At 39.4% G+C, this 18,971-nt stretch overlaps 1 protein-coding gene across 13 annotated transcripts in view; it reads left to right on the plus strand.

The window, feature by feature from the left end:
- The window catches only part of PARD3 (par-3 family cell polarity regulator), a 455,490-nt gene that overhangs the window by 340,879 nt on the left and 95,640 nt on the right, over positions 1–18,971 (plus strand). For 12 of the 13 annotated variants that reach the window (XM_065628469.1, XM_065628475.1, XM_065628473.1 and 9 more), the window contains one exon: positions 13,799–14,053. In XM_065628469.1, the coding sequence (XP_065484541.1) occupies positions 13,799–14,053 (255 nt within the window). Of the gene's footprint in view, positions 1–13,798; positions 14,054–18,971 lie in introns of those variants that run through there. The other variant, XM_065628481.1, reaches the window with a different exon arrangement.

Consider the following 18,971-nt stretch of genomic DNA (forward strand, 5'->3'; position numbering starts at 1 on the left):
CAGAAATCTTCAGAAAACATTCTGCTTTTGTCTGTTTTTATTGGTAGCCTTTGCTGGAGAGAGACATTCTTCTAACAGCAGGTTCTAATACCTTTGTCTCTTCCTCTTTCACCCTTGGATTTTTCCTTGGATTTCTTTTTTTATTGTTTCGGGGGATTTTTTTGTTTTGCTTTTGGTTGGGTGGTGGGGGGGGGCGTTTGGTTGGTTGGTTTGGTTTTTTTTTTTTGGTTCCTCTGCAGCTCTGTGTTTATGACAAAATTAATCTTCAGCAAATCAAAAACTCGTGCAGTTCTTGACACCTGCCTGGTCCCTGTCTTCAGCCTTGGACTGACTTCCTCTGGCAAACCAAGTGCTCCCCAACCCAAACAGCTTTACTCTTTGTACTTGGGTAGTAGATAACGGAAGAATGAAATAAACTTACCTCTTTGGGAAGTTTTCACTAAATTCAGCTGTGTCCAGCGTGGTTCACCACTAAATAATGCTTAAAAGGTGAAAGCTGCAATTCTAATGTAATCTCGTGATTCAGAGTAAGTGATCCCAGCTATGGGCAAATAGAGCTTATGCTTTAATGCACCTCTAGAGGCACTTCCTCCTCTTGAAAGAAGGGTCTACAGGATAGTGTCTCTTTTTGGTTAATACACTGACTTAAGAGCTTTATTAATGTTCTATAAATCTCCATAAAAGTATTAATCTTAGCATTATGTTGTTCTTCAGCTTCCACTGAAATGGGTGCAAAATTGGGTGGTTAAACACCTATGTTGTGAGGATCGGTCTTGAGGAGATGAGGAGAAAACTTTTGGAAGAGAATTTAAGAGCTGTTCTGGTGGAAGCGCTATGACAGAGGCTCCAGAAATGCTGGGAGGATGACGGAGCATTCCCATGGGGGCTTTCGGAGCCAGGGGCTTCCTTTGCTCTGAAAAAGCAGCCATATGATTCCAATCTCTGTTATACTTGTTGGAAGAAGATTAACGCACAGCAAAGCAATGCTGTGCTTTGTACGTACATGTGTATAGTTATCATCTGGAAAAGAGACCTGCTGCTTTGCTCATTTCCCCCCTTTCTGTGTTGGAAAGCATAACCTTTTGTTCCTTTAGGCTACAGAGGGAATTACATTTACATAATTCCACTGTTATTTTTATCCATGTCTGCACAAATGTCACCAGTGCTGGCATCGGTCATGCGGTGGGACCGGCGGCGGGGCCGGGAGGGGGAGCTCCCGGCACGGCTGTGGCTGGAACTGGGGGAGAACTGCTTGTAATGGGGACTGGGGAGAAGCTTTCAGTGGTTGTAGGTAGGAGGCGATGCTGTTGCAGCTGCCAGAGTATGGCAGAAAGAGTGGGAGAGATGACCGAGGATCTTGGTTGTGCAGAGATGCCGTCTGGGGGAGGTGGATCAGGCATTTGTCTCTCTATTGGCAGATTTGCTGTTACTTTTGGAGATCAATCAATAGGCTGACAGGACCTTTTGTGTGAACGTAAACAAGGCTACAATTTCACTGGGTGTTGTTCTCGTAATGATTTTTCCTAAATTTAGAGTGAAACATTCTGTATGTTCATTAGTAGTTAAAATAACACTGATATTTTTTTCCTGAAGGATTCGGTCATTCCATAAAATGCTTCCTGTATTATATGTTTCCTAAGGGTATAAGGGTCTTTATCTCCAACATATAATAAACTTCTCTTCATCTTTCTCTAGTGCCATTAAAGCCACAAGCCCTTTGTTGTAAAAGTATACTAATGAATAGAAATGTTACAACAAGAACAGAAGTCTTGTGTTTTCCCTTCATCGTGCATCATCCATTTTAATTAGACGAAAGGGTAGTGAGTACTGTGACAAGAGTCTGGAATTAAAATCATTAATTGATGTCAAGCTGACGAGAGACTGCTAACATGAATTTACTGACAGCAGGAAAGAAATTAACCTTATTACTTTATTTAGTACATTGGGACTATTTATTATATTTTCCTATGCAAGTTCACTGTGTTCCATTTATAATGATAAAGACAAATAATTAATAAAACCTACATAAAGTTTTATTATATCCTATCAGTGAAGTATACATGAAAACCACATCAATAACTTACAAAAAACAAACCCACCACATCCTTCTAATCAATGTAACTCAAAGCCATTACAGCAATATTTTTGGTATTTTAAATGACTATAACATGCAATGTTCTCCAGCCAAGTAGAATTGCAAAAGTGATCTGATTTAAAACCATGCCTTGGTTTCTTAATGTCAGTGTTGCGAAAAATGAAACATATTTTCTCCAGCAGTGACATTGATTGGAATAACTGTCTGTTTTGATCATCATTGGAAGGTCAGCCCAACAAAAATGAGTTTTAATGTTAAGGATCTTTATTCTTTAGATGAAAGAGTAGAACAGTGTCTTACAGAATGACAGCAGCATCCTATAGATAATTTGTGACCCAAAGGTCATAATAAAAGAATAGAGGGGAGGTCATCCTGTAGTAAAGGCCATCTGGAACTGCTAAAATATCAGATGGGGTAGGGGGCTGAACAGCAGGACACTCTTGGTGTCTGTCCAGATTTCCCATAGAGACCATAATATTTTTATTGGAAAACCCCAACTTTTTCCCCTTAAGCAAAATATTTTCATCAAGCAGTTTCATCTTGCTTTTAAGAAAAAAGACAACATAACAGCGATAGGGAGAGGATTTTTGTTTCTTACGTAGCCTAAGTGTTATCTGTGTCTTTAAAATAACACAGAAGTTCAGCTTTAGTTTTGATATTGCTGTGTTTTGATGCCACTTAAGAGCTTTCACAGGAACTATTACCTCTAAATCCATTATTAATGTAAATGTTCATAATGTAAATATTTTCTAAAGTGACTTGTGTAAAATCTTTCCTGATAAAACTTCCACTGCCTTGCTGGCACATAAGAGAGGAGAGAGAAAATTCCTCCGTGAATCAGAAAAGCAGAGCAATGTGTTTCTCATTCTCACTTATTTTGAGATGGGGTCTGCTTGTCAAGGGATATTCCAGTTTCACTGAGATTTGTAGCATTGTTTTTGGCAGTGGTTTTTTACATAATGGATGAGGGTGCAGGACATGGAAACAAATCAATGGCAGTAATTTTTGTAAGAGAACACAGAAATGAAGCATAAGAATACTGAGCTTTGGAAAAACATTTCAGACCAGTTCCACTTCATAAAAATACTGACTTTGGGAGATACATAAATTGAAGCTTTTGTACCATGATAGCTGCTGTGGTAGATTTTTAGACAAAGGTCCTCACATTCCCTAGGTACATATTGTAAATATAGAGATTTTATGACATCATGCTGAAAGTATATTTTCTCTATTATTCCTCTAGAATGATTCAAGATCATGTACAGGACAAGGACTGGCCAAATCCCTTGCCATGTATTTAAAAATATCATTTACATGGTCCTTATATTATTCTGAGTTACAAATTTGGTTAGAGTGTCTTCCAGATCATATGAGTTCAGCATTCTTAGAAATTTAGTAAGAGCACTAATATGTTGTATTTCACTTTTGAATACGAAGAACTTTAGGATAAGACAGCAGCATGTTCTCTCATGTCCCATAAACTACGATGATATGTGTAGAATTGCTGTAGCAAATACTCACTTGAGAATCAAAAAAGCTGTACCATAATTACTAACTTACTGAGCTTATTGTTGCTGAGTTGAACAGAACTGAAAACCCATCGGACCTTCCAGACTGCACTGCAGAAGTCTAACAGTAAGATAAAGCACAAAAAAATGCTCTTTTTTTCTAATTCTTAGACACAGCAGTGAGTATTTGACTAGCCAGAAAGACACCTAATGATATATTCATGACAGGCAGATAGATCCCCCTCCACACTACAGCTGGAACTTTTATTTTGTAACCAGTTACTAGAACAAACCTTCCAATGCTTTATAAGAAGCCTGGCTCTGTTTCTGGCCATGCTGTAGATTTATGCTGTCATTCAGTACTGTGACCCAGCAAGGTTTTAGAAGTGAATCCTGAGGGATGTTGTGGGTGCTAATTTGTGGGTCCTGAGCAAAGACTTTGATTTATAAGCTATATTCTCTACTAGTAGGTTTTTTTCTTTTCCTTTCAATCTCCGTGTATGAGATTCACCTAACCTGTTGCTTTGTTTTGAGTTTTTTCATTGCGTTTTTTGTCACTTCAGACTGTTTCATTTTCCATCTTTAGGATTAGGCTACTTTATACACAGCACTCTAGAAACACAGAATAATGGACCTGAAATAGAGCTAGCGGCAGAATTTCATATCCACTTTTGTTACTAGACTTCAGCTAGAGGAGTGTAGATGCTGGATGGGCTCAGCTCAGCTGACTGATGACACTATTGTAGCTGGACCTCCAGTTACTGCCTACAATATCTGATTTGGTATGTGGTATGATATATGGTACCATTTGATATACGGTATGCCTGTGTCATTTGTTTCTTGCACATATGGGAAGAGCTACTCCTTACACATCTAATTGCAAAATTCAGATGTTACCCACCAGCGCTGCTTTCTGGCATTGTTCTCTAGCTGGAAAAAAAGAAAAAATGAGGGGAAGAAATGGTCCAAGAAAGTCTATGTGAGAGAGGAAACCAGTGCTCTTAAAGTGAGAAGGTATGGAAGCAGGAACTCTCCCAAGTTGTGCTTCAGCAACAGCTGAATCTCATGATATTCTTCCTTTCTACTTCAGTCCAGCAAAATAGCTAAATAGCAGATTAGACCTAAATTAATCTAATGATCAGGGATCTGTTGTCATAGGTGTAAATATCAGCTTTTCTGGCCAGTTTTGTAATGCAAAATTAAATTCCATTTTGCTCACAGACAGCAATGATGTTCTTTGATGTAACATGGTTCCCAGCAGGATAACTGTCCTAGTTGCTCATCTGGGTGATCTTACACTGCTGGGGTCACTGACCCATGAAGCGGACATGAAAATAAGGATAGGAAATTTCAGTCATGGTAGTGTTTGTTTTGGAGACAGGAGGACCTGTACTGCCTGTGTGCCTGATACATTCGGCTTTGGTTGAAACAAATCCTTAAAAAAGCAAACCAGATACACCTTCCACCTCTGAATACTGTGGACTGTTAACACCAAAGCAGTCTAAAGGCTCTGTTGAAATGTAAGTTAGGTGGTCATTTACATTTTTAAAAAATAAAAATAAGAAGGGATTTTTACTTGTTTACTCCAAGATCCAAGAAAGCAGGTTTGAGATACTCTTTTGGGGGGGGATGTATCTTCACTTTGGAAAGGCAAAGGATGTATCAAGAAGGTCAGGGGACAAGGAAAGATAGAGGTGAAATACATGAGAGATCCCACCAGGTTAGAGGAAATTATTCTAATGTCTCCTTTAGTTTCATCAGTGTCAAATTGCTGTTTGCACTTTACCTGCTTATGCGTGTAATATGTACTGGCTCTCCTGCATTTTTTCATCGCTTTACATCTTCATTTGTATTTTGCTGCCTTCTTTAATAGCCTTTTTTAGAAAGTCCTTATAAAACGAGCATATTGTTCTCTTCTTAATGTATTAGGGCACTTCTGGTAATCACCTTATCACCGTTATCCTCCCTCCCTCCCCCTTTTTTTTTTCAACTACAGCCCTCCTGGGTTGTAGCTCATTCAAGATTTTTGAAATTCTCATGCATCTTTTCTGCATGTGGAGGGGGTAACTTCAGAGAGACAGTAAGTACTATCACATAGTCTAATTGGCAGATAGGCTATTATTGTTGAAGGAGGAACAAAATGAAGACCGTCTGATTGTACAGATGCATGTCTTTAATTTCAAGGTGGTGGACAGCTCTTCTGGGTTTTTTTCAGGTGTAGTCCCTGTTGTGTTTCTCCATTGTTGTAGAACCAATATGTAGGAAATATATGTGTGTAAAATTTCTATGTAGATGCAGAATTATAGATCTGGAAGACAGATCATGTCACTTTTCCAAGGTAGGATCTCCTGTGCATGCCAGTCTCACAAGATGTTTCATCCCATTTTTTTCCAGTTTATAATTACATAAAATCTACAGCTTCCGTGCCAGTCTTTTCCACTAACTTTTCATGAGAAAGTTCCCCTGCCCACAGTATCTAGTCTCAATCATTCTCGCTGCAGTTTTAATACCTAGTACTTGAATTAGAGATGCAAAATATTATGTTCCTTCATAGGTGTCTAGAGACTGCTGTTGTGTCCCCACTCTTTTTTTCTTTTCCTCAAGAGCTTGATATTGCTGACTCGTGAGTATCTGTCGTCTAGTAGAACTTCCAGATCCTTTCCTGAAAAAGCAACTCACAGATTTTTTCCCTACTTTTAATTGGTATGCTTAATCATTCCATCTATGTAAATTGCCTTCCAGTTGCTGTTATTGGCGTTAATTCTATTTTTGAAGTCTTCTCTGTCTATTTTTCAAGAACATTTGAAATGCTAATCCTTTCCTCCAAAGTTCCTTCATTTGGATTTTCTGCAGATTCAATAGCATCCTAACTAATAATGAAAAATCTGAGTAAATTCAGAGAGACATCCATGTAGAAAATGTCTCGATCCACCCATCTCACGTCACTGTGAATTGCTGAGAGCTACTCTCTAGATCAGGGGGGTCAAACTGCTCCTACTCCTATAAATCTAGTTACATTTCTACAGTCCTAAAATTACATTCAGTCCTTTGAAGGCAACCGTGAGGCCGATGCGGCCCCTGGTGAAAATGAGTTTGACATCCCTGCTCTAGACACTCTCTAGGAACTGCCTGGTTTAACCTATTGCAATCATCCCATAGCTGTTTTTCTTAGCCTGAGACGCGCTGTTTATCCCCTGTTCACAAGGCTGTTCACTGTGTTGTAGAACGAAATCCAACTGACTTGACCACGTCTGTTCTGGATAAATCTATGGTGGCTACTGCTCATCTCGTTATCTTCTCTATGCTTACCAACAGTTCGTTTCAAAGGGGACTGAAGTGAAACTGATGTGTCTGTAGTTCTCCTCCTCTGAGGGATATTTGACTTTTTCTAGTCTTTCAATACTTCAGTTGTCCTCAACAGGGTCTCCTGGTTACTGAAAAGGTCTGAGACTGCCTCAGACAGTTGTGTGCATCGGATGAAGTTCAGCTTAACCAGTTTCTAGCTACTTCCTTTGCTGTTTAGCTTTTTTCTGTTGGTGGCGGTATCAATCGTGCTGGCCACCTGCTTGCAATCAACCATTTTAGTGAAGACAGATGCAAAGAAAAGAAACCATTAAGCCTTAGGTCTCCTCAGCATCATCTGTCAATATCGTTCCCTCAATACTGAGTAGGGGAGCAACCTTTTCTTTGCTCTTCCTTTTGCTGCTAATGCAATTACTCAATGATTTATTGTTATCTTTAAAGCTTCCTGCTACTTTTGTTTCACATTGTGCCTTTGCCTTTCTGGTTTTGTCGCTATGTGCTTGTGCTTATCCATAGCAAACTGAGCACATTTTGTATGTGTTTCTTCTTGTGTCTGAGATCTGAGGACAGTCATATTTCAGCCAGCTGGCCACACAGGAGAAAAGGCAGAACCGTTATTTTTTTTTTCCTTTTATGACTTCAAAACTTTCATCTCCAGCCTTTCAATTTAAAAATTATATTTTTATAGCAGTATTTCCTGGGTTTTTTTTATATATATACAAAAGTTTTGAATGTAATGCAGGTGCAAATGAGGAAGAGGAGGTGTCTTTCTTGTTTCCAAGCTACTGCTGTTGCTGCCCATGATTATCCCCTGGCCACAGTGTTCCTTTAGAATTACTTTACCAGGAAGCAGATGGCTTTGCTGAGGCGGTTATAACTGTGATAACTGACTAGCTCTAATCATGATAAGAAAAGCTAAGTGTCATATGCTGGTTCAGAGGGAAATCACAATAATGCCTATAATCAAGGTACCCTCATTAGAAGAGTAGTTGTCAGAAAAATTCTGCTTGGATCCAGACAAAGGTCAAAGAAAAATGCAGGAGAGGACAAACTCCCACATTGACTTGATTGGCAAAAATTAGAAAAAGGGCTGTTAAAGCCCTGAAGGCAGTTGAGGAAAGGGGAAGGAGGAGCAGCAAGCCCTGGCTTAGTAGCCGGCGCGCTGTGCCTGCAAGGTATTTTTCACTAGAAAAGGAGGAGGGGACAGATTTGACAAGATTTGGCTACTGGCCAACGCATCTCCTGACCTCTTTATTAGAAACGATATCTGGCAAAAATTGGACTGAGTGTGTTCATCCCGTCTGACTAACTTAAACAAGCTGACTGGCTTTATAAACGTGTCGTCTTTTCTCTCTGTTTTCAATCCATCATCCCGATGCGTGCCCGTCTGATGGCAGAAGAACTGAGAACTGGCAGCGGTGAATGGCTTGTCGTTTAGCTTCTGTCCTTACACAATGCTGTTTCTATCCTTAATAAACATTGTCAGCCACCTCACATATGTGGAGTTGCAAGCGTTCAATACTGATTTTGTAAATGAGTGAGCCTCGGTGGAAAAGGCGAGGTTGTGGATTATCACTTGGGCGATGGCTGAATCGTGGCAGCAGCAGGAGGATTAATTGAATTGACCAAGCAATTGCACACCAGGAGCAGCAGCCAACTTTGTATCTGCTCTTAGGGGAGGGCATTGCTGCCATTGCAATGGCAAACGTGATGTACTTGCCATGAATATCCTTCCCATGCTGTGTTCATCAATTACGATAAGTAGGTGATTTTTTGCAAGGGTCTAAATCACTAATATGAAAAAACCCTACAAAGGAGACTGAAGCTCCCAAGGGGTTGGGAATATATTTATAATTTTACTCAACACTACATGAAACTAGGGTTGGTTTATTTTCTTTTACCAACTTTGTTTACTCACTTTTATTCATGACAGCCCTGCCAGGAGCATCTATCCAAGTTTTCTGTTGCTGGAAAAAGTTAAATTTTAGTTCAGACAGAGCTGCTGTAAACATTTGGCTCAGCGTGGGGTTGGGCTCTCAGACTAATATGCTTATTTAGTATCCACATACGAGCTACATGGCTAAACGCCCTTTGTGGTCAAGGGAGGGGTACTCGACACAGTTGGTAGAGCCTGGAGAAGGGTTTGGCTTCACCTTAAACTGGCCACATTACAGATATTCAGCTGAACTGCTCTCTAGAACCTGCGGGCAGCTGCCTGGTGTGACTGAATCTTGACCAGCTCTTCTGTGAGTCCAAAACATACGTTGACACCTAAATTTAGGTGTCTAGAATGGTAGTTACCTTCATCTGAAAGCTGAATCTCACTCGCAGAGTTTCGAGGAAGGAACAAGGTGGCTGCTGTTTGCTGGGGACAGCAGCGCATCAGCTTTTCCCTTCTTTTTGCAACCAGCATTTCACGTGCAGAAATCGCTATACAATGGATATGTCTATCATTACTGGATTAGCTTGCAAATAAAAGCTCTTCTAACAATTATAGGAAGTTCTGCGGCTAACAATATTGTCATTTGAAGCAGTTATCATTAGCTTTTGAACTGAATAGCACACGAACGCATGAGGATAGTTTATACTTTACTGAACATTGTAATTTGAGTCTCAAAAGCACGACAGTGTGTTGTTGACATTTTCAGTATTAACACTTCAGCAAGAAGGGTTTAGAAACTTCTTGCAATAGCTTTTGTATTTTTAAAAGTTTAGTTTCATTTGAACACTGCAAAATTGATTGCCAGTTTTTGTGAAATTCTTTGAAGATGAAAAGAGTTATGCAAATTCAAAGCATTATTTTTATTGCTAAACCCACACAAAATCCGTAGGAAGGCCATAAATCCTCAAAATTAGCTGATCTGAAATTTCAGACATATGCATTTTTATTGTGAAGGAATACAGTCCAGTGAAGACAGCTTAATACACATATCCACATTGTGAAACCAAAGCACTGTGGTCAAACACTTCTCCAGATACGGGATTTCAATAGTGGGAGCATAGCTGATTAGGGCTGAAGTACAGAGCAAATTCCACATTCTCATCTTTGCTGCACAGTGTGTTTACGTAATAATTTTAATCTTTCCCACAATAGTCTGCACTGGCACTTCCTGTATATATACTTAATGCAGTATACACTAACGAATTGTTTAGGCCATAGCATGTGTATGCACACACATGCACAAGGAGGTGTGTCAACATTAAAAAAAGTTTCATTAAGTTCAGGTTTTTATATGAAAATATACACAGAGTCAACAGCTATCAGCTTAATATTGCAATTATAATAGTTTTTATTATTTTCAAGAATATGTCTACCTATTTTTCCCTGGTAATTTGCTTCCTTTAAGTTTAAATGCAATGTGCCCTGGAGAAGGCAAAACCAAAGCTGTATTTTAAATAATATTCAAAAATATGTTAATTAATTAGAATACCTATACTTTTGTCATGTGAAAGTGATAAGGCTTGCACTGTGGTTTAAACTTACAGTACAGAAAATAAATTAAGAGGGAAAAAATGGAATATTTTGAGTGTCAGTATAGTTGGACATCTTATAAGTTTCACTTTAGCATTATCCTTTGTTAAATGTTGCTTACTGCAAATGGTTACTGCCTGCTTCGGTTATAATTAACAGAGAGTTTTATAATGCATTTAGACTCTGATTTTTAGTACTACATATGTGTACTAACGCTTTGTATTAGCAATTGTAGAAAATATTCTAAAAATTTTCCTGGTGGATATGAACATAATTGCTTACACAACACTTCAACAATCAGTTCTCTCCCACTTGAACTGGAATAAGTGTCCCTCCTTGAACCATGCATGGGAAAATCTTAATGTTCTTGCTGCACATGGTGCTGCGTCCAACCCTATTAAGTAGCTGATAAGCAGATACATGAGAAAGTTGGTTCACATGAAACGGGGGGCACTCATGTCTGCACCTGTGGAGAATGATGTGATATTCATGGTCAAAAGTTAGATAAGTTCACCGGCATCTCTCATAGCAGTCAGTGTAACACTGGGGCCAATATCGCCAGTTACCACCAGGTAATTCTGTTTTATAAACACTTCAGAAAACAATGTTTTCTTCTGACTGAATTACTCAATGCCACATTATTGCTATACTGCCAGATTTCATATACTGAAATTTTGGTCATCTAAAATACATGGATTTTTTTTTTTTACTCAAATTGGTGTCAACCGGTGTTCCAGTATGCGATGATACATCGTCCATTGAAATGAAAACTAAATCTACCAATGTTTAGGAAATTTCTGATTTCCTTTGCTTCTCTTATTCAGAGGACACGTATCAATAGACAATTACTCCACAGGGTAATTAATGCAGGACTACAAACTGGAAGTGAAACCTGCAGAGAAGGGAATCAACAACCACAGGTCATTTTCAGGCCTTTTTCCTTCTGCGTAGATACCTTTCAAGTGTGATTAAGATTGTAACGTTCCTGAATCACAACTTTGGAGTATAGAACAATGTGAAACATATTTTTTTAATTTTAAAAACAGGCATGCAGAAACACAGTTCAGATTCGAAATAGGTTTTGGATTTAGACCTGAGTCCTTCTTCACTGTAAATTAAAACAAAACAAAATAAAACACAATTCTAGTTTGATGTTGCTAAAATTGTAGGAGAACATGCTATCAGCTGAATAGTGTTACAGTTTTCGTGTCAATTTTTCCCTATCAAAATAAAAAGCAACACGTAAAGAAAATAATTTTCTATTTGCAAAATTCCAAAATTAAAAATTTATGTGGGTCTAAGTTAAATTTTCTTCAATTTCTTCTATTTGCCTTTGTTTGTATTTTTGTTTGTTTGGTTGTTGTTTGTTGTTGGGCATTTTTGTTTGGTTTGGTTTACTTTTTTTGTATTATTGTTTTTTCACAGTGAATGTGAATGAGAGTTGTGGTGGACAAGTCAGTGGTAGTAGACATAAAAAGAGGAATTATGCTGAGGTATAACTTGGGGCATGTAAATGAATCACTGAACCATCAATGTTCATGGCACTTGCTGTTGAAGGGAGTTCATCCAATCACTTGTATCTCAAATCAGTATCCTTGGTCAATATTTGTAGAATTTTGGGGGAAGTAGGACTGTCTATCCATGCCATCCTCCTTTTCTTGTCTTTTTTTATGGCAATCTTTGTTAGCATAGAAAGAACAATTTGCTTGGGATTCAACCTGATGAAGACACTTAAATTGAGATGTTCACATACCAGCTCAGGGCTGGATTCACAGACTTAAACAGGGACGTCTTGTGTCATTTCAGTTATCCCAGTCCCTGAGATGTCAGCACGGGGCTGGCAGATGTGACAAGGACCTGCAGAAGTCCTTGCCCAGCAGCTGGAGGTCCAGCAGGGTTACCTGGGGATGTCAGGTGGCCATAGCTGCTTATGTTTAAGTAGCTGAATGAGGGCCGGGTCTCCAAGCCCCCAAGGAAGTCCTAAACAACAGCATCAAAAGTGTCTATGGGGCAACTCCTTTCATGCTGGGACACACCAACTAGTGCTGCAGCCGTGTGACTCCGGGGCCTGCTGACTGACGGCTCCCTGGCCTGCAAAGGGAACCTGCACGTGGAGCTGGCGTGACCTCACCTAAATTCTGGTGTCTTTATCTGCAGCCTGAATCCGATCTTTTGTGGATCCCCTTTTCTTTTTGCAAAGACTGATCTTGAACGGGGCTAAGTTTAAAATTTCCCAAAATGCCAAAGTTATCTAGCTTTAAGGCTTTTCTATTTTCTAAAGAAACAAGGCTTACTTTCAAAAGAGACAGAAGCTTTGAGTAGGCCGCTCTTGTTAAAAGTCGGCGAACAAGCTGTCTATGGAAATGGCACGTAACAGAGGAGCGCGGAGTGGCAGTCTGAATGGATGGATGCTGTCACACTGTGTAGCTGTGGCTGTATTAGATGAAAAAGGAGCACATTTTACTAATGGAAGGGAGGAGGCAACTGGAGTGCTTATTTTGCAATGATGACAGAGCATTAAATTGGTCTGGGGAGACAATGTGGGGGGTTTGGTTTTTTTCAGTTTGCAGTGCATGTGTGTGTGATACATCAAATTTTCTAAAACGCCAAAGAAACTTTGAATCCCAGATCAAATTTTAGTAATAGCTTTGTGTGCTTTTGAAAATATGACCTGTGCTCAATTTGTGTTTGTCAAATTCCTAAATGTCATCTGTTTTTATCTGTCACTTTTTATCATACAACTAAACAAGTGCACCTAGATAAAAAACCCCAGTACAGCACCACCTTTCATTTGTAACTTTAGCATAAGGCACATGTTGTTACTTTTGAGATACCAGATTGTTTGCTTACATTTTAAACAAAACATGCACATTTTAAATGATTCATAGAAGAATCTACTTCTGCTGTTTACTGCATGCATGCATACGTATTCATATATGTGTGTCCTATCCTGAAAACGTTTTTAAATTCTAAAAGAAGTATGATTTTTGTAGTATTGGGCCAAGAAAGTACATTAAAATTCCTCTCTAAATACGGGTAGTAGAAACATTAAACCTGTTAGGTTTTGAGGGAGTACAACACAATATGAATGGTGTCAGGCCATTCTCAGGTCAGCTAAGAGCGCAGTCATCCTAAGATACATGAAACAACAGGTAAACTCTGTTTACCAACAGCTACGGAAATAATAATGAAAGAAAAGACAATGGATAGTTCAGACTTTTTTCTTAAAGAACAGTGTTGATTGTAGCGTTGCTTCAATCTAGGCTTCAGTATCCAAGGAAATCCTGAGACTGTGACAAACTGAAACTGGAAACACTTCATTGGTTTTGGTTGAGTTGGGCTACCTAAAGTGTCTGCTAACTACTGCTTTCAAATGATTGGGGGGGGAAAATTAGTTTCAGCCTTCTTTTAATTTTTCAGAATTCAAGCAAAAACTCGAGAATTTCGGGAGAGACAAGCTCGTGAGCGTGACTATGCAGAGATACAGGATTTTAACCGGACGTTTGGCTGTGATGCGGACCCAATGTACGCTGGGATCGCTTCCTATGACACTTCAAATAGCGGCACGATAACCCTGAACACCCGACCACAAAGCCCGAGGGAAGGGCAGACAGTGGAAGCCTTGTACGCCCAAGTGAAGAAGCCACGGAATTCAAAGTCTTCACCTGTAGACAGGTAGGCACCAGACGTCAATCAATATGCTCTTTCAAAATCCGCCCTTGTAACGCTTGTGTCGTGGGAGACACTTGTGCATCAATTGGAAAGTCAGAACTGCATTTTTAATAATGGCTTTTTAAAAGCCTTTATGTAGAAGAGTATTGAGCTCACACAAATCAAACTGTAACAGTATGGGATGTGAAAGTTACTTTCTGCAGAGCAACTGCTTTTCTTCTCATTCTTCAGGTGGTTTGGAATTTTGGAGTCACTGTTTGCTATCACTTAAATTAAATTCAAACTTGTAACATCAGAATACATTTCCAACCTATTCACAGCAGTTATAAAATCTCAGGAACGTTCCTGTTGTTAAAGCAAAAGTGGGTTAAATCTTACCTGGACTCTAGTCCTGCTGTAGGCCTGAACTTCAGTCTAACGGGTTGAGCTTTTTGATTAAATATAGGCCAAATGAGTAAACTCCAAGCTTGACTCATGAGTTACTTTCTCTTCTCAAGCTGTAGCTTATGATTTATACTTTTCCTGTGGTTACATTATCTGAACTGTGTCATGCTTGGTTTTATGCTGAAATTGGGCAAAATTCCGGTTTCTGTTGATGGAGTTTTGAGTTCATTTGAAAACCTGAAGCTAAAACAGGCATGTAAACTAACATAAAGTAGAAATAACCAAAGGCAAAATTCACAGCTTTTTTGTACTTTAACAATGAAAATACATCTGTTTTCTTGGCTTACATCTATAATCTTGTAGTTCTGCATTTTCTCAGCTTTACAAAAACTAGCACAAAAATTCTAGCGTAGGACGTATCGTTAACTCATTCACAGTTTATTAATTTAGCTCATAGTAAAACCACTTGTTATTTTGTTTTCTACTCCTTTCTTTCCAGAAGAAAAATACTGGACTTTCAGGTTACACTATTTGAGTTCTGTAGAGCTCTTCTTGAGGACTGGCGTTCATCTTGCATATTCTGTTCTAGGTGGTAATGGAGTAATTTGCATTTGGTCTTAAGGAAAGCTGTCGTGTACAGTTCAGTTAGTTGTCTAAAAGTCTTTTTAATTGAGGACTGAGACTGGTGTATTTAACCCTTTGCTAGATCATTTTGAGAAGTTCCTTTCCATAATATTGGTAAAAAACATATCCTCTTAACATGACAAATAAGGAGATTTCAGAGGCATTGTCAAATGCATACATTTTTACTAAAAGTCAGTAGCTCAATGACCTTTTTATTTTCTCAATTGCACCGTTCTGCTGTATTGCACTGTGTAAAAAGTCTACTTTTCATATTAAATATACATAATTTATATATTCTGGATATGTACATTATTTCAGTGAAGGAAGGAGAATAATTTTTAAATAGCTTCATCTGTGCCCTTGAAATTCTATATTCTGTAGCCTGCTATTGGCTGGCGCTGGTATGCCCAGGTGCCTGACATTTCAGCACTTTTGTGCCTTTGGAAATCAAGATAGCTTGGTTGGATATGGCTGCCACGTGGTGACTCTCGCGGCTGTTTTTGTTAGACCAAAGGCAGTGTTTCATGCCTGAGTTGAATGGCATCAATGTCACATCAACCAAAAAAAAAGTTCTTTGATGCAAACCTGGCACGGTGAAATATAAGACCTGCGTGACCTCACTAACTCTGTGATTGCTGATAAAAGAGCCGGGAGAGAGTGAGTGAAACTGAAGATAACGGAGTCCCGGCGGAATGTGATGTTAATCGTAAGGGTAGGACTGAAGAGCAGTGTGGTGGTTTTGCACATTCAGTCTGCTCCTGGAGCACCGGGGGCCCCGTCTCTCACATCTGGATCATGCTGTGACAAAAGGAAGGACCTGGCGCACACCATGGGCTTGAGCAGAGGGAGAAAATGCAAAGCAGGGGCTAGAACTGGGACTAGAGAGGCAACCCCCAGTCCAGTGGTAGAGGGAGGACACTTTCAGCAAAAAGCACCTGGAAAGAAATAGGCAATGCAGATGGAAAAAAAAATTATTATTATTATTATTTGCTACAAATGTCCTCTGAAGTACCTGTTTGGGGATCTGAGGCATGCAGGTGTCTAGCGTGTGGTGTTTTCTTCTCTCCCTCCTCACGCCTTTATTCGCAGCCAAACTGCAGAGCTGGTGAATCCCACCCAGCTCTGGGAGAAGTTTTGGGGAACATTGCAGCAACTTGCACAATCTCATGCTCAAATTTAACTCTCCCAGAAGTCGGATCTGCATGTCAGGCCCACTGCTGAGAGAGTGCGTTGCCTGCTTTGGGCACGGAGGAGATAAGGGAGCAGCTTTCAGTCTTCCCAGGCTGGTGTGAAGGACACCTGGGAGCTTGACCTTGTGTAATAATGTCCTGCAGGACAGCCTGGATCATGGCTGAGCTGTCTTCCCAAGACTGCTCTGTGCCTTATAGGCTTTATCTTGGATGCATTAAGTATCATCTGAGCATCATTTTAGGAAATAGTTGTGGCCATGTGGTCCTGAGGTGTTTTTTGCCGAAGCTGTTTTTTACCCGAGTTGTCTCCCTGTCTGTAAGATATCTGGCTCCTCGCCCCATGTGCATTGCAACTTGTTCCTTTCTGTCCCTTTCCAGCAGTGAGACCTTCCCCCTTTACTCGACATCTCCTGTGGTGCCCCTTTTCACACCAAGCATCCAAGTGCCTCTTCACGAGGCTCTTCTCCAGGAACCTCTCTTCTCTGCAGTCTGGTTTATCCTAATAACACTACAAGAAATTTGAGGAGAAAAAATTGGTTGCAGTTCTGCATCCTTAAAATACTGTTTACATTAGGGTTCACCTGTGGTGAGCGTTATTTTCAGTGTGTTTTACCCCTTTGCCCTGCCATTCTTTCCTTTCCTCTGGACATTACAGAGGTTACTTAAATGGAAACAGTCACTTCCAACCTTTGTGGATGGGAAGGGAAATCCCCCACAGCACGTTAGCCTCGCGCTGAACTGCCAGGAGCTGGTAATGACTAGGCTGTCTCAAATCTTTAGCACATTCATATTAAAAGCAGCATTGTTTATATGGGAAATGTTATTTCTGCTACAGTTTGGTGGTTAGTGCCAAACAAAATTTGACATTTAAGTATGTCCAAAAGGTTATTTAAAAGTCTCTTACAAAGAAACCTATAAAAAAATTTCCCATAGTAGTTTGCATATCATTGCTGAACACTTCTGACAAATTTTTCCTTAACTTGCAAGAGAATTACTGCGCCTGTGTGTGAGGCCTCATCAGGGTTTGTTTTTCTTTAATATTCCTTCAGCTTCTCTCTTATTTTCATCAACACATGCCACCAACTGATGTAAGTTTAACCATGTCATGGCATATGAATGACAACAAAGTGGAGGACAAGTATGTAAACTGCTCACCAGAATAATGGACAACTTTATTTTATTTTTTGCACTATTGTAGTACTTCAGCAAATGATGATACTGTCAAGTTCTCAAGCAGAACTCCCCCAAGTTATTTTATAACACAACTTGAAACTAGTGTTAAAAACAGGCCTGTTTCTTCATTGTCCTTCTTGGATGTATTTTATATTTGCATGTGTTCAAAGCACTGCAATGGTAGACAGATAGATAGTAAAAAACAGTAAGAAGAACATGATTATTTCTCAAGAAGTTTGTCTGTCCATTTCTCTAAATTAGAAAGTGGATTGTGTAATACCAAAATACAGCAAAGGAGATTGGTATGTTGACTTACTCCTCAGAGACTTGCACATCTGTATGCGTGTAAGTGACATTTTACCCATTTTACCAACAATGGCATTAAAAAAACCCCTATCAATGGTAAATTTTACTGAAAAGTATCCTACAGGGCTTTAAACTCTTAGAATTGCTTTAATGCAGATTTATGTTGCATCGAAGTTAAATCATGGATCAATATTTGTGGGATTTGGGGGGAGGGTTGTTCTTTGATTGTTCCGTTTGGTTTTTCAGAGGTAGTTATTATCTGTTAAACATGTAGTTGAAATAGGGGAGGTTCTTTTTCGGGGGCTTCTTACATAATCCATGCATATGAGTAGCTCCTGCAGATCTTGAAGCACTTTAGATTCCAGTTATGCTAGTCATGGCAAGTCTCTCCAGTAGCACTAAAAAAAGTTGTTTTGATCCTAGAGAATTACAGCAGATTCTCTGTCTTAACAGAGGAGGATAGAGTTTATTGCTCAGAAGAAACGAAGCTCTAGCAATAAATAAATAAAATATTTCGGGAGTGATTGGTGATCAGTATAGCTGCATGTACATCAGCTGCCCTTGTGACATTGGCTCCATGCTCTGCATTGAGAGCTTACAGAAAGAGGCTGCTAAGAACTGTTTCGCTTCTTAGGCTAGGCATTTACAGAGCAAAATCGAGGTAGACCATATATGTTTATCTGTGTTTATTCTACGGTTCAGGAAAGAAGTGTCTCGAGAACTGTGTTCTTGTGGATAAAGCTTTTAGCTTAGCTGGAAACTGTCTCTAGTATGTTTTGCATCATACAGAAGAGAAGCTGCACTGCTGATCAATAGTATTTTTCATGTAGATGACAATGATGCTATACAATGGGGTTTTACAGTGATCACCTGACATCCATAGTTGAGCGGTATGTAGAAAGACAACTGCTAATGGACGTTTACTGACTGTCACTCTGTAATCATTTCCCACCAAGAGTGCATTGTCCTGAAATATAATTGAAATAAAATAGGCACTGTGCTGCTGTAAATCTAAATAGCTTGAAAATAGTAGGCTAGACACCCCTAGCTCGCTGAGGACATTTTAATGGAAACATAAATACCATAATCATATGCTTTTTGCATGCATTTTGCCATTAAAAAGAAAAAATGTTCATTTTAAAAGGTAGACCTTTATGAACTGGTTTCTTTTCTATCTGAAGTGGAATCAAGTTGTGTAAAAGGAATATCTGGGAACTGAAAATAACCCCACTTGCTTTAACTGT

The sequence above is a fragment of the Caloenas nicobarica genome, chromosome 2 (assembly GCF_036013445.1).
Source record: "Caloenas nicobarica isolate bCalNic1 chromosome 2, bCalNic1.hap1, whole genome shotgun sequence".
Classification (NCBI taxonomy): Eukaryota; Metazoa; Chordata; class Aves; order Columbiformes; family Columbidae; genus Caloenas; species Caloenas nicobarica.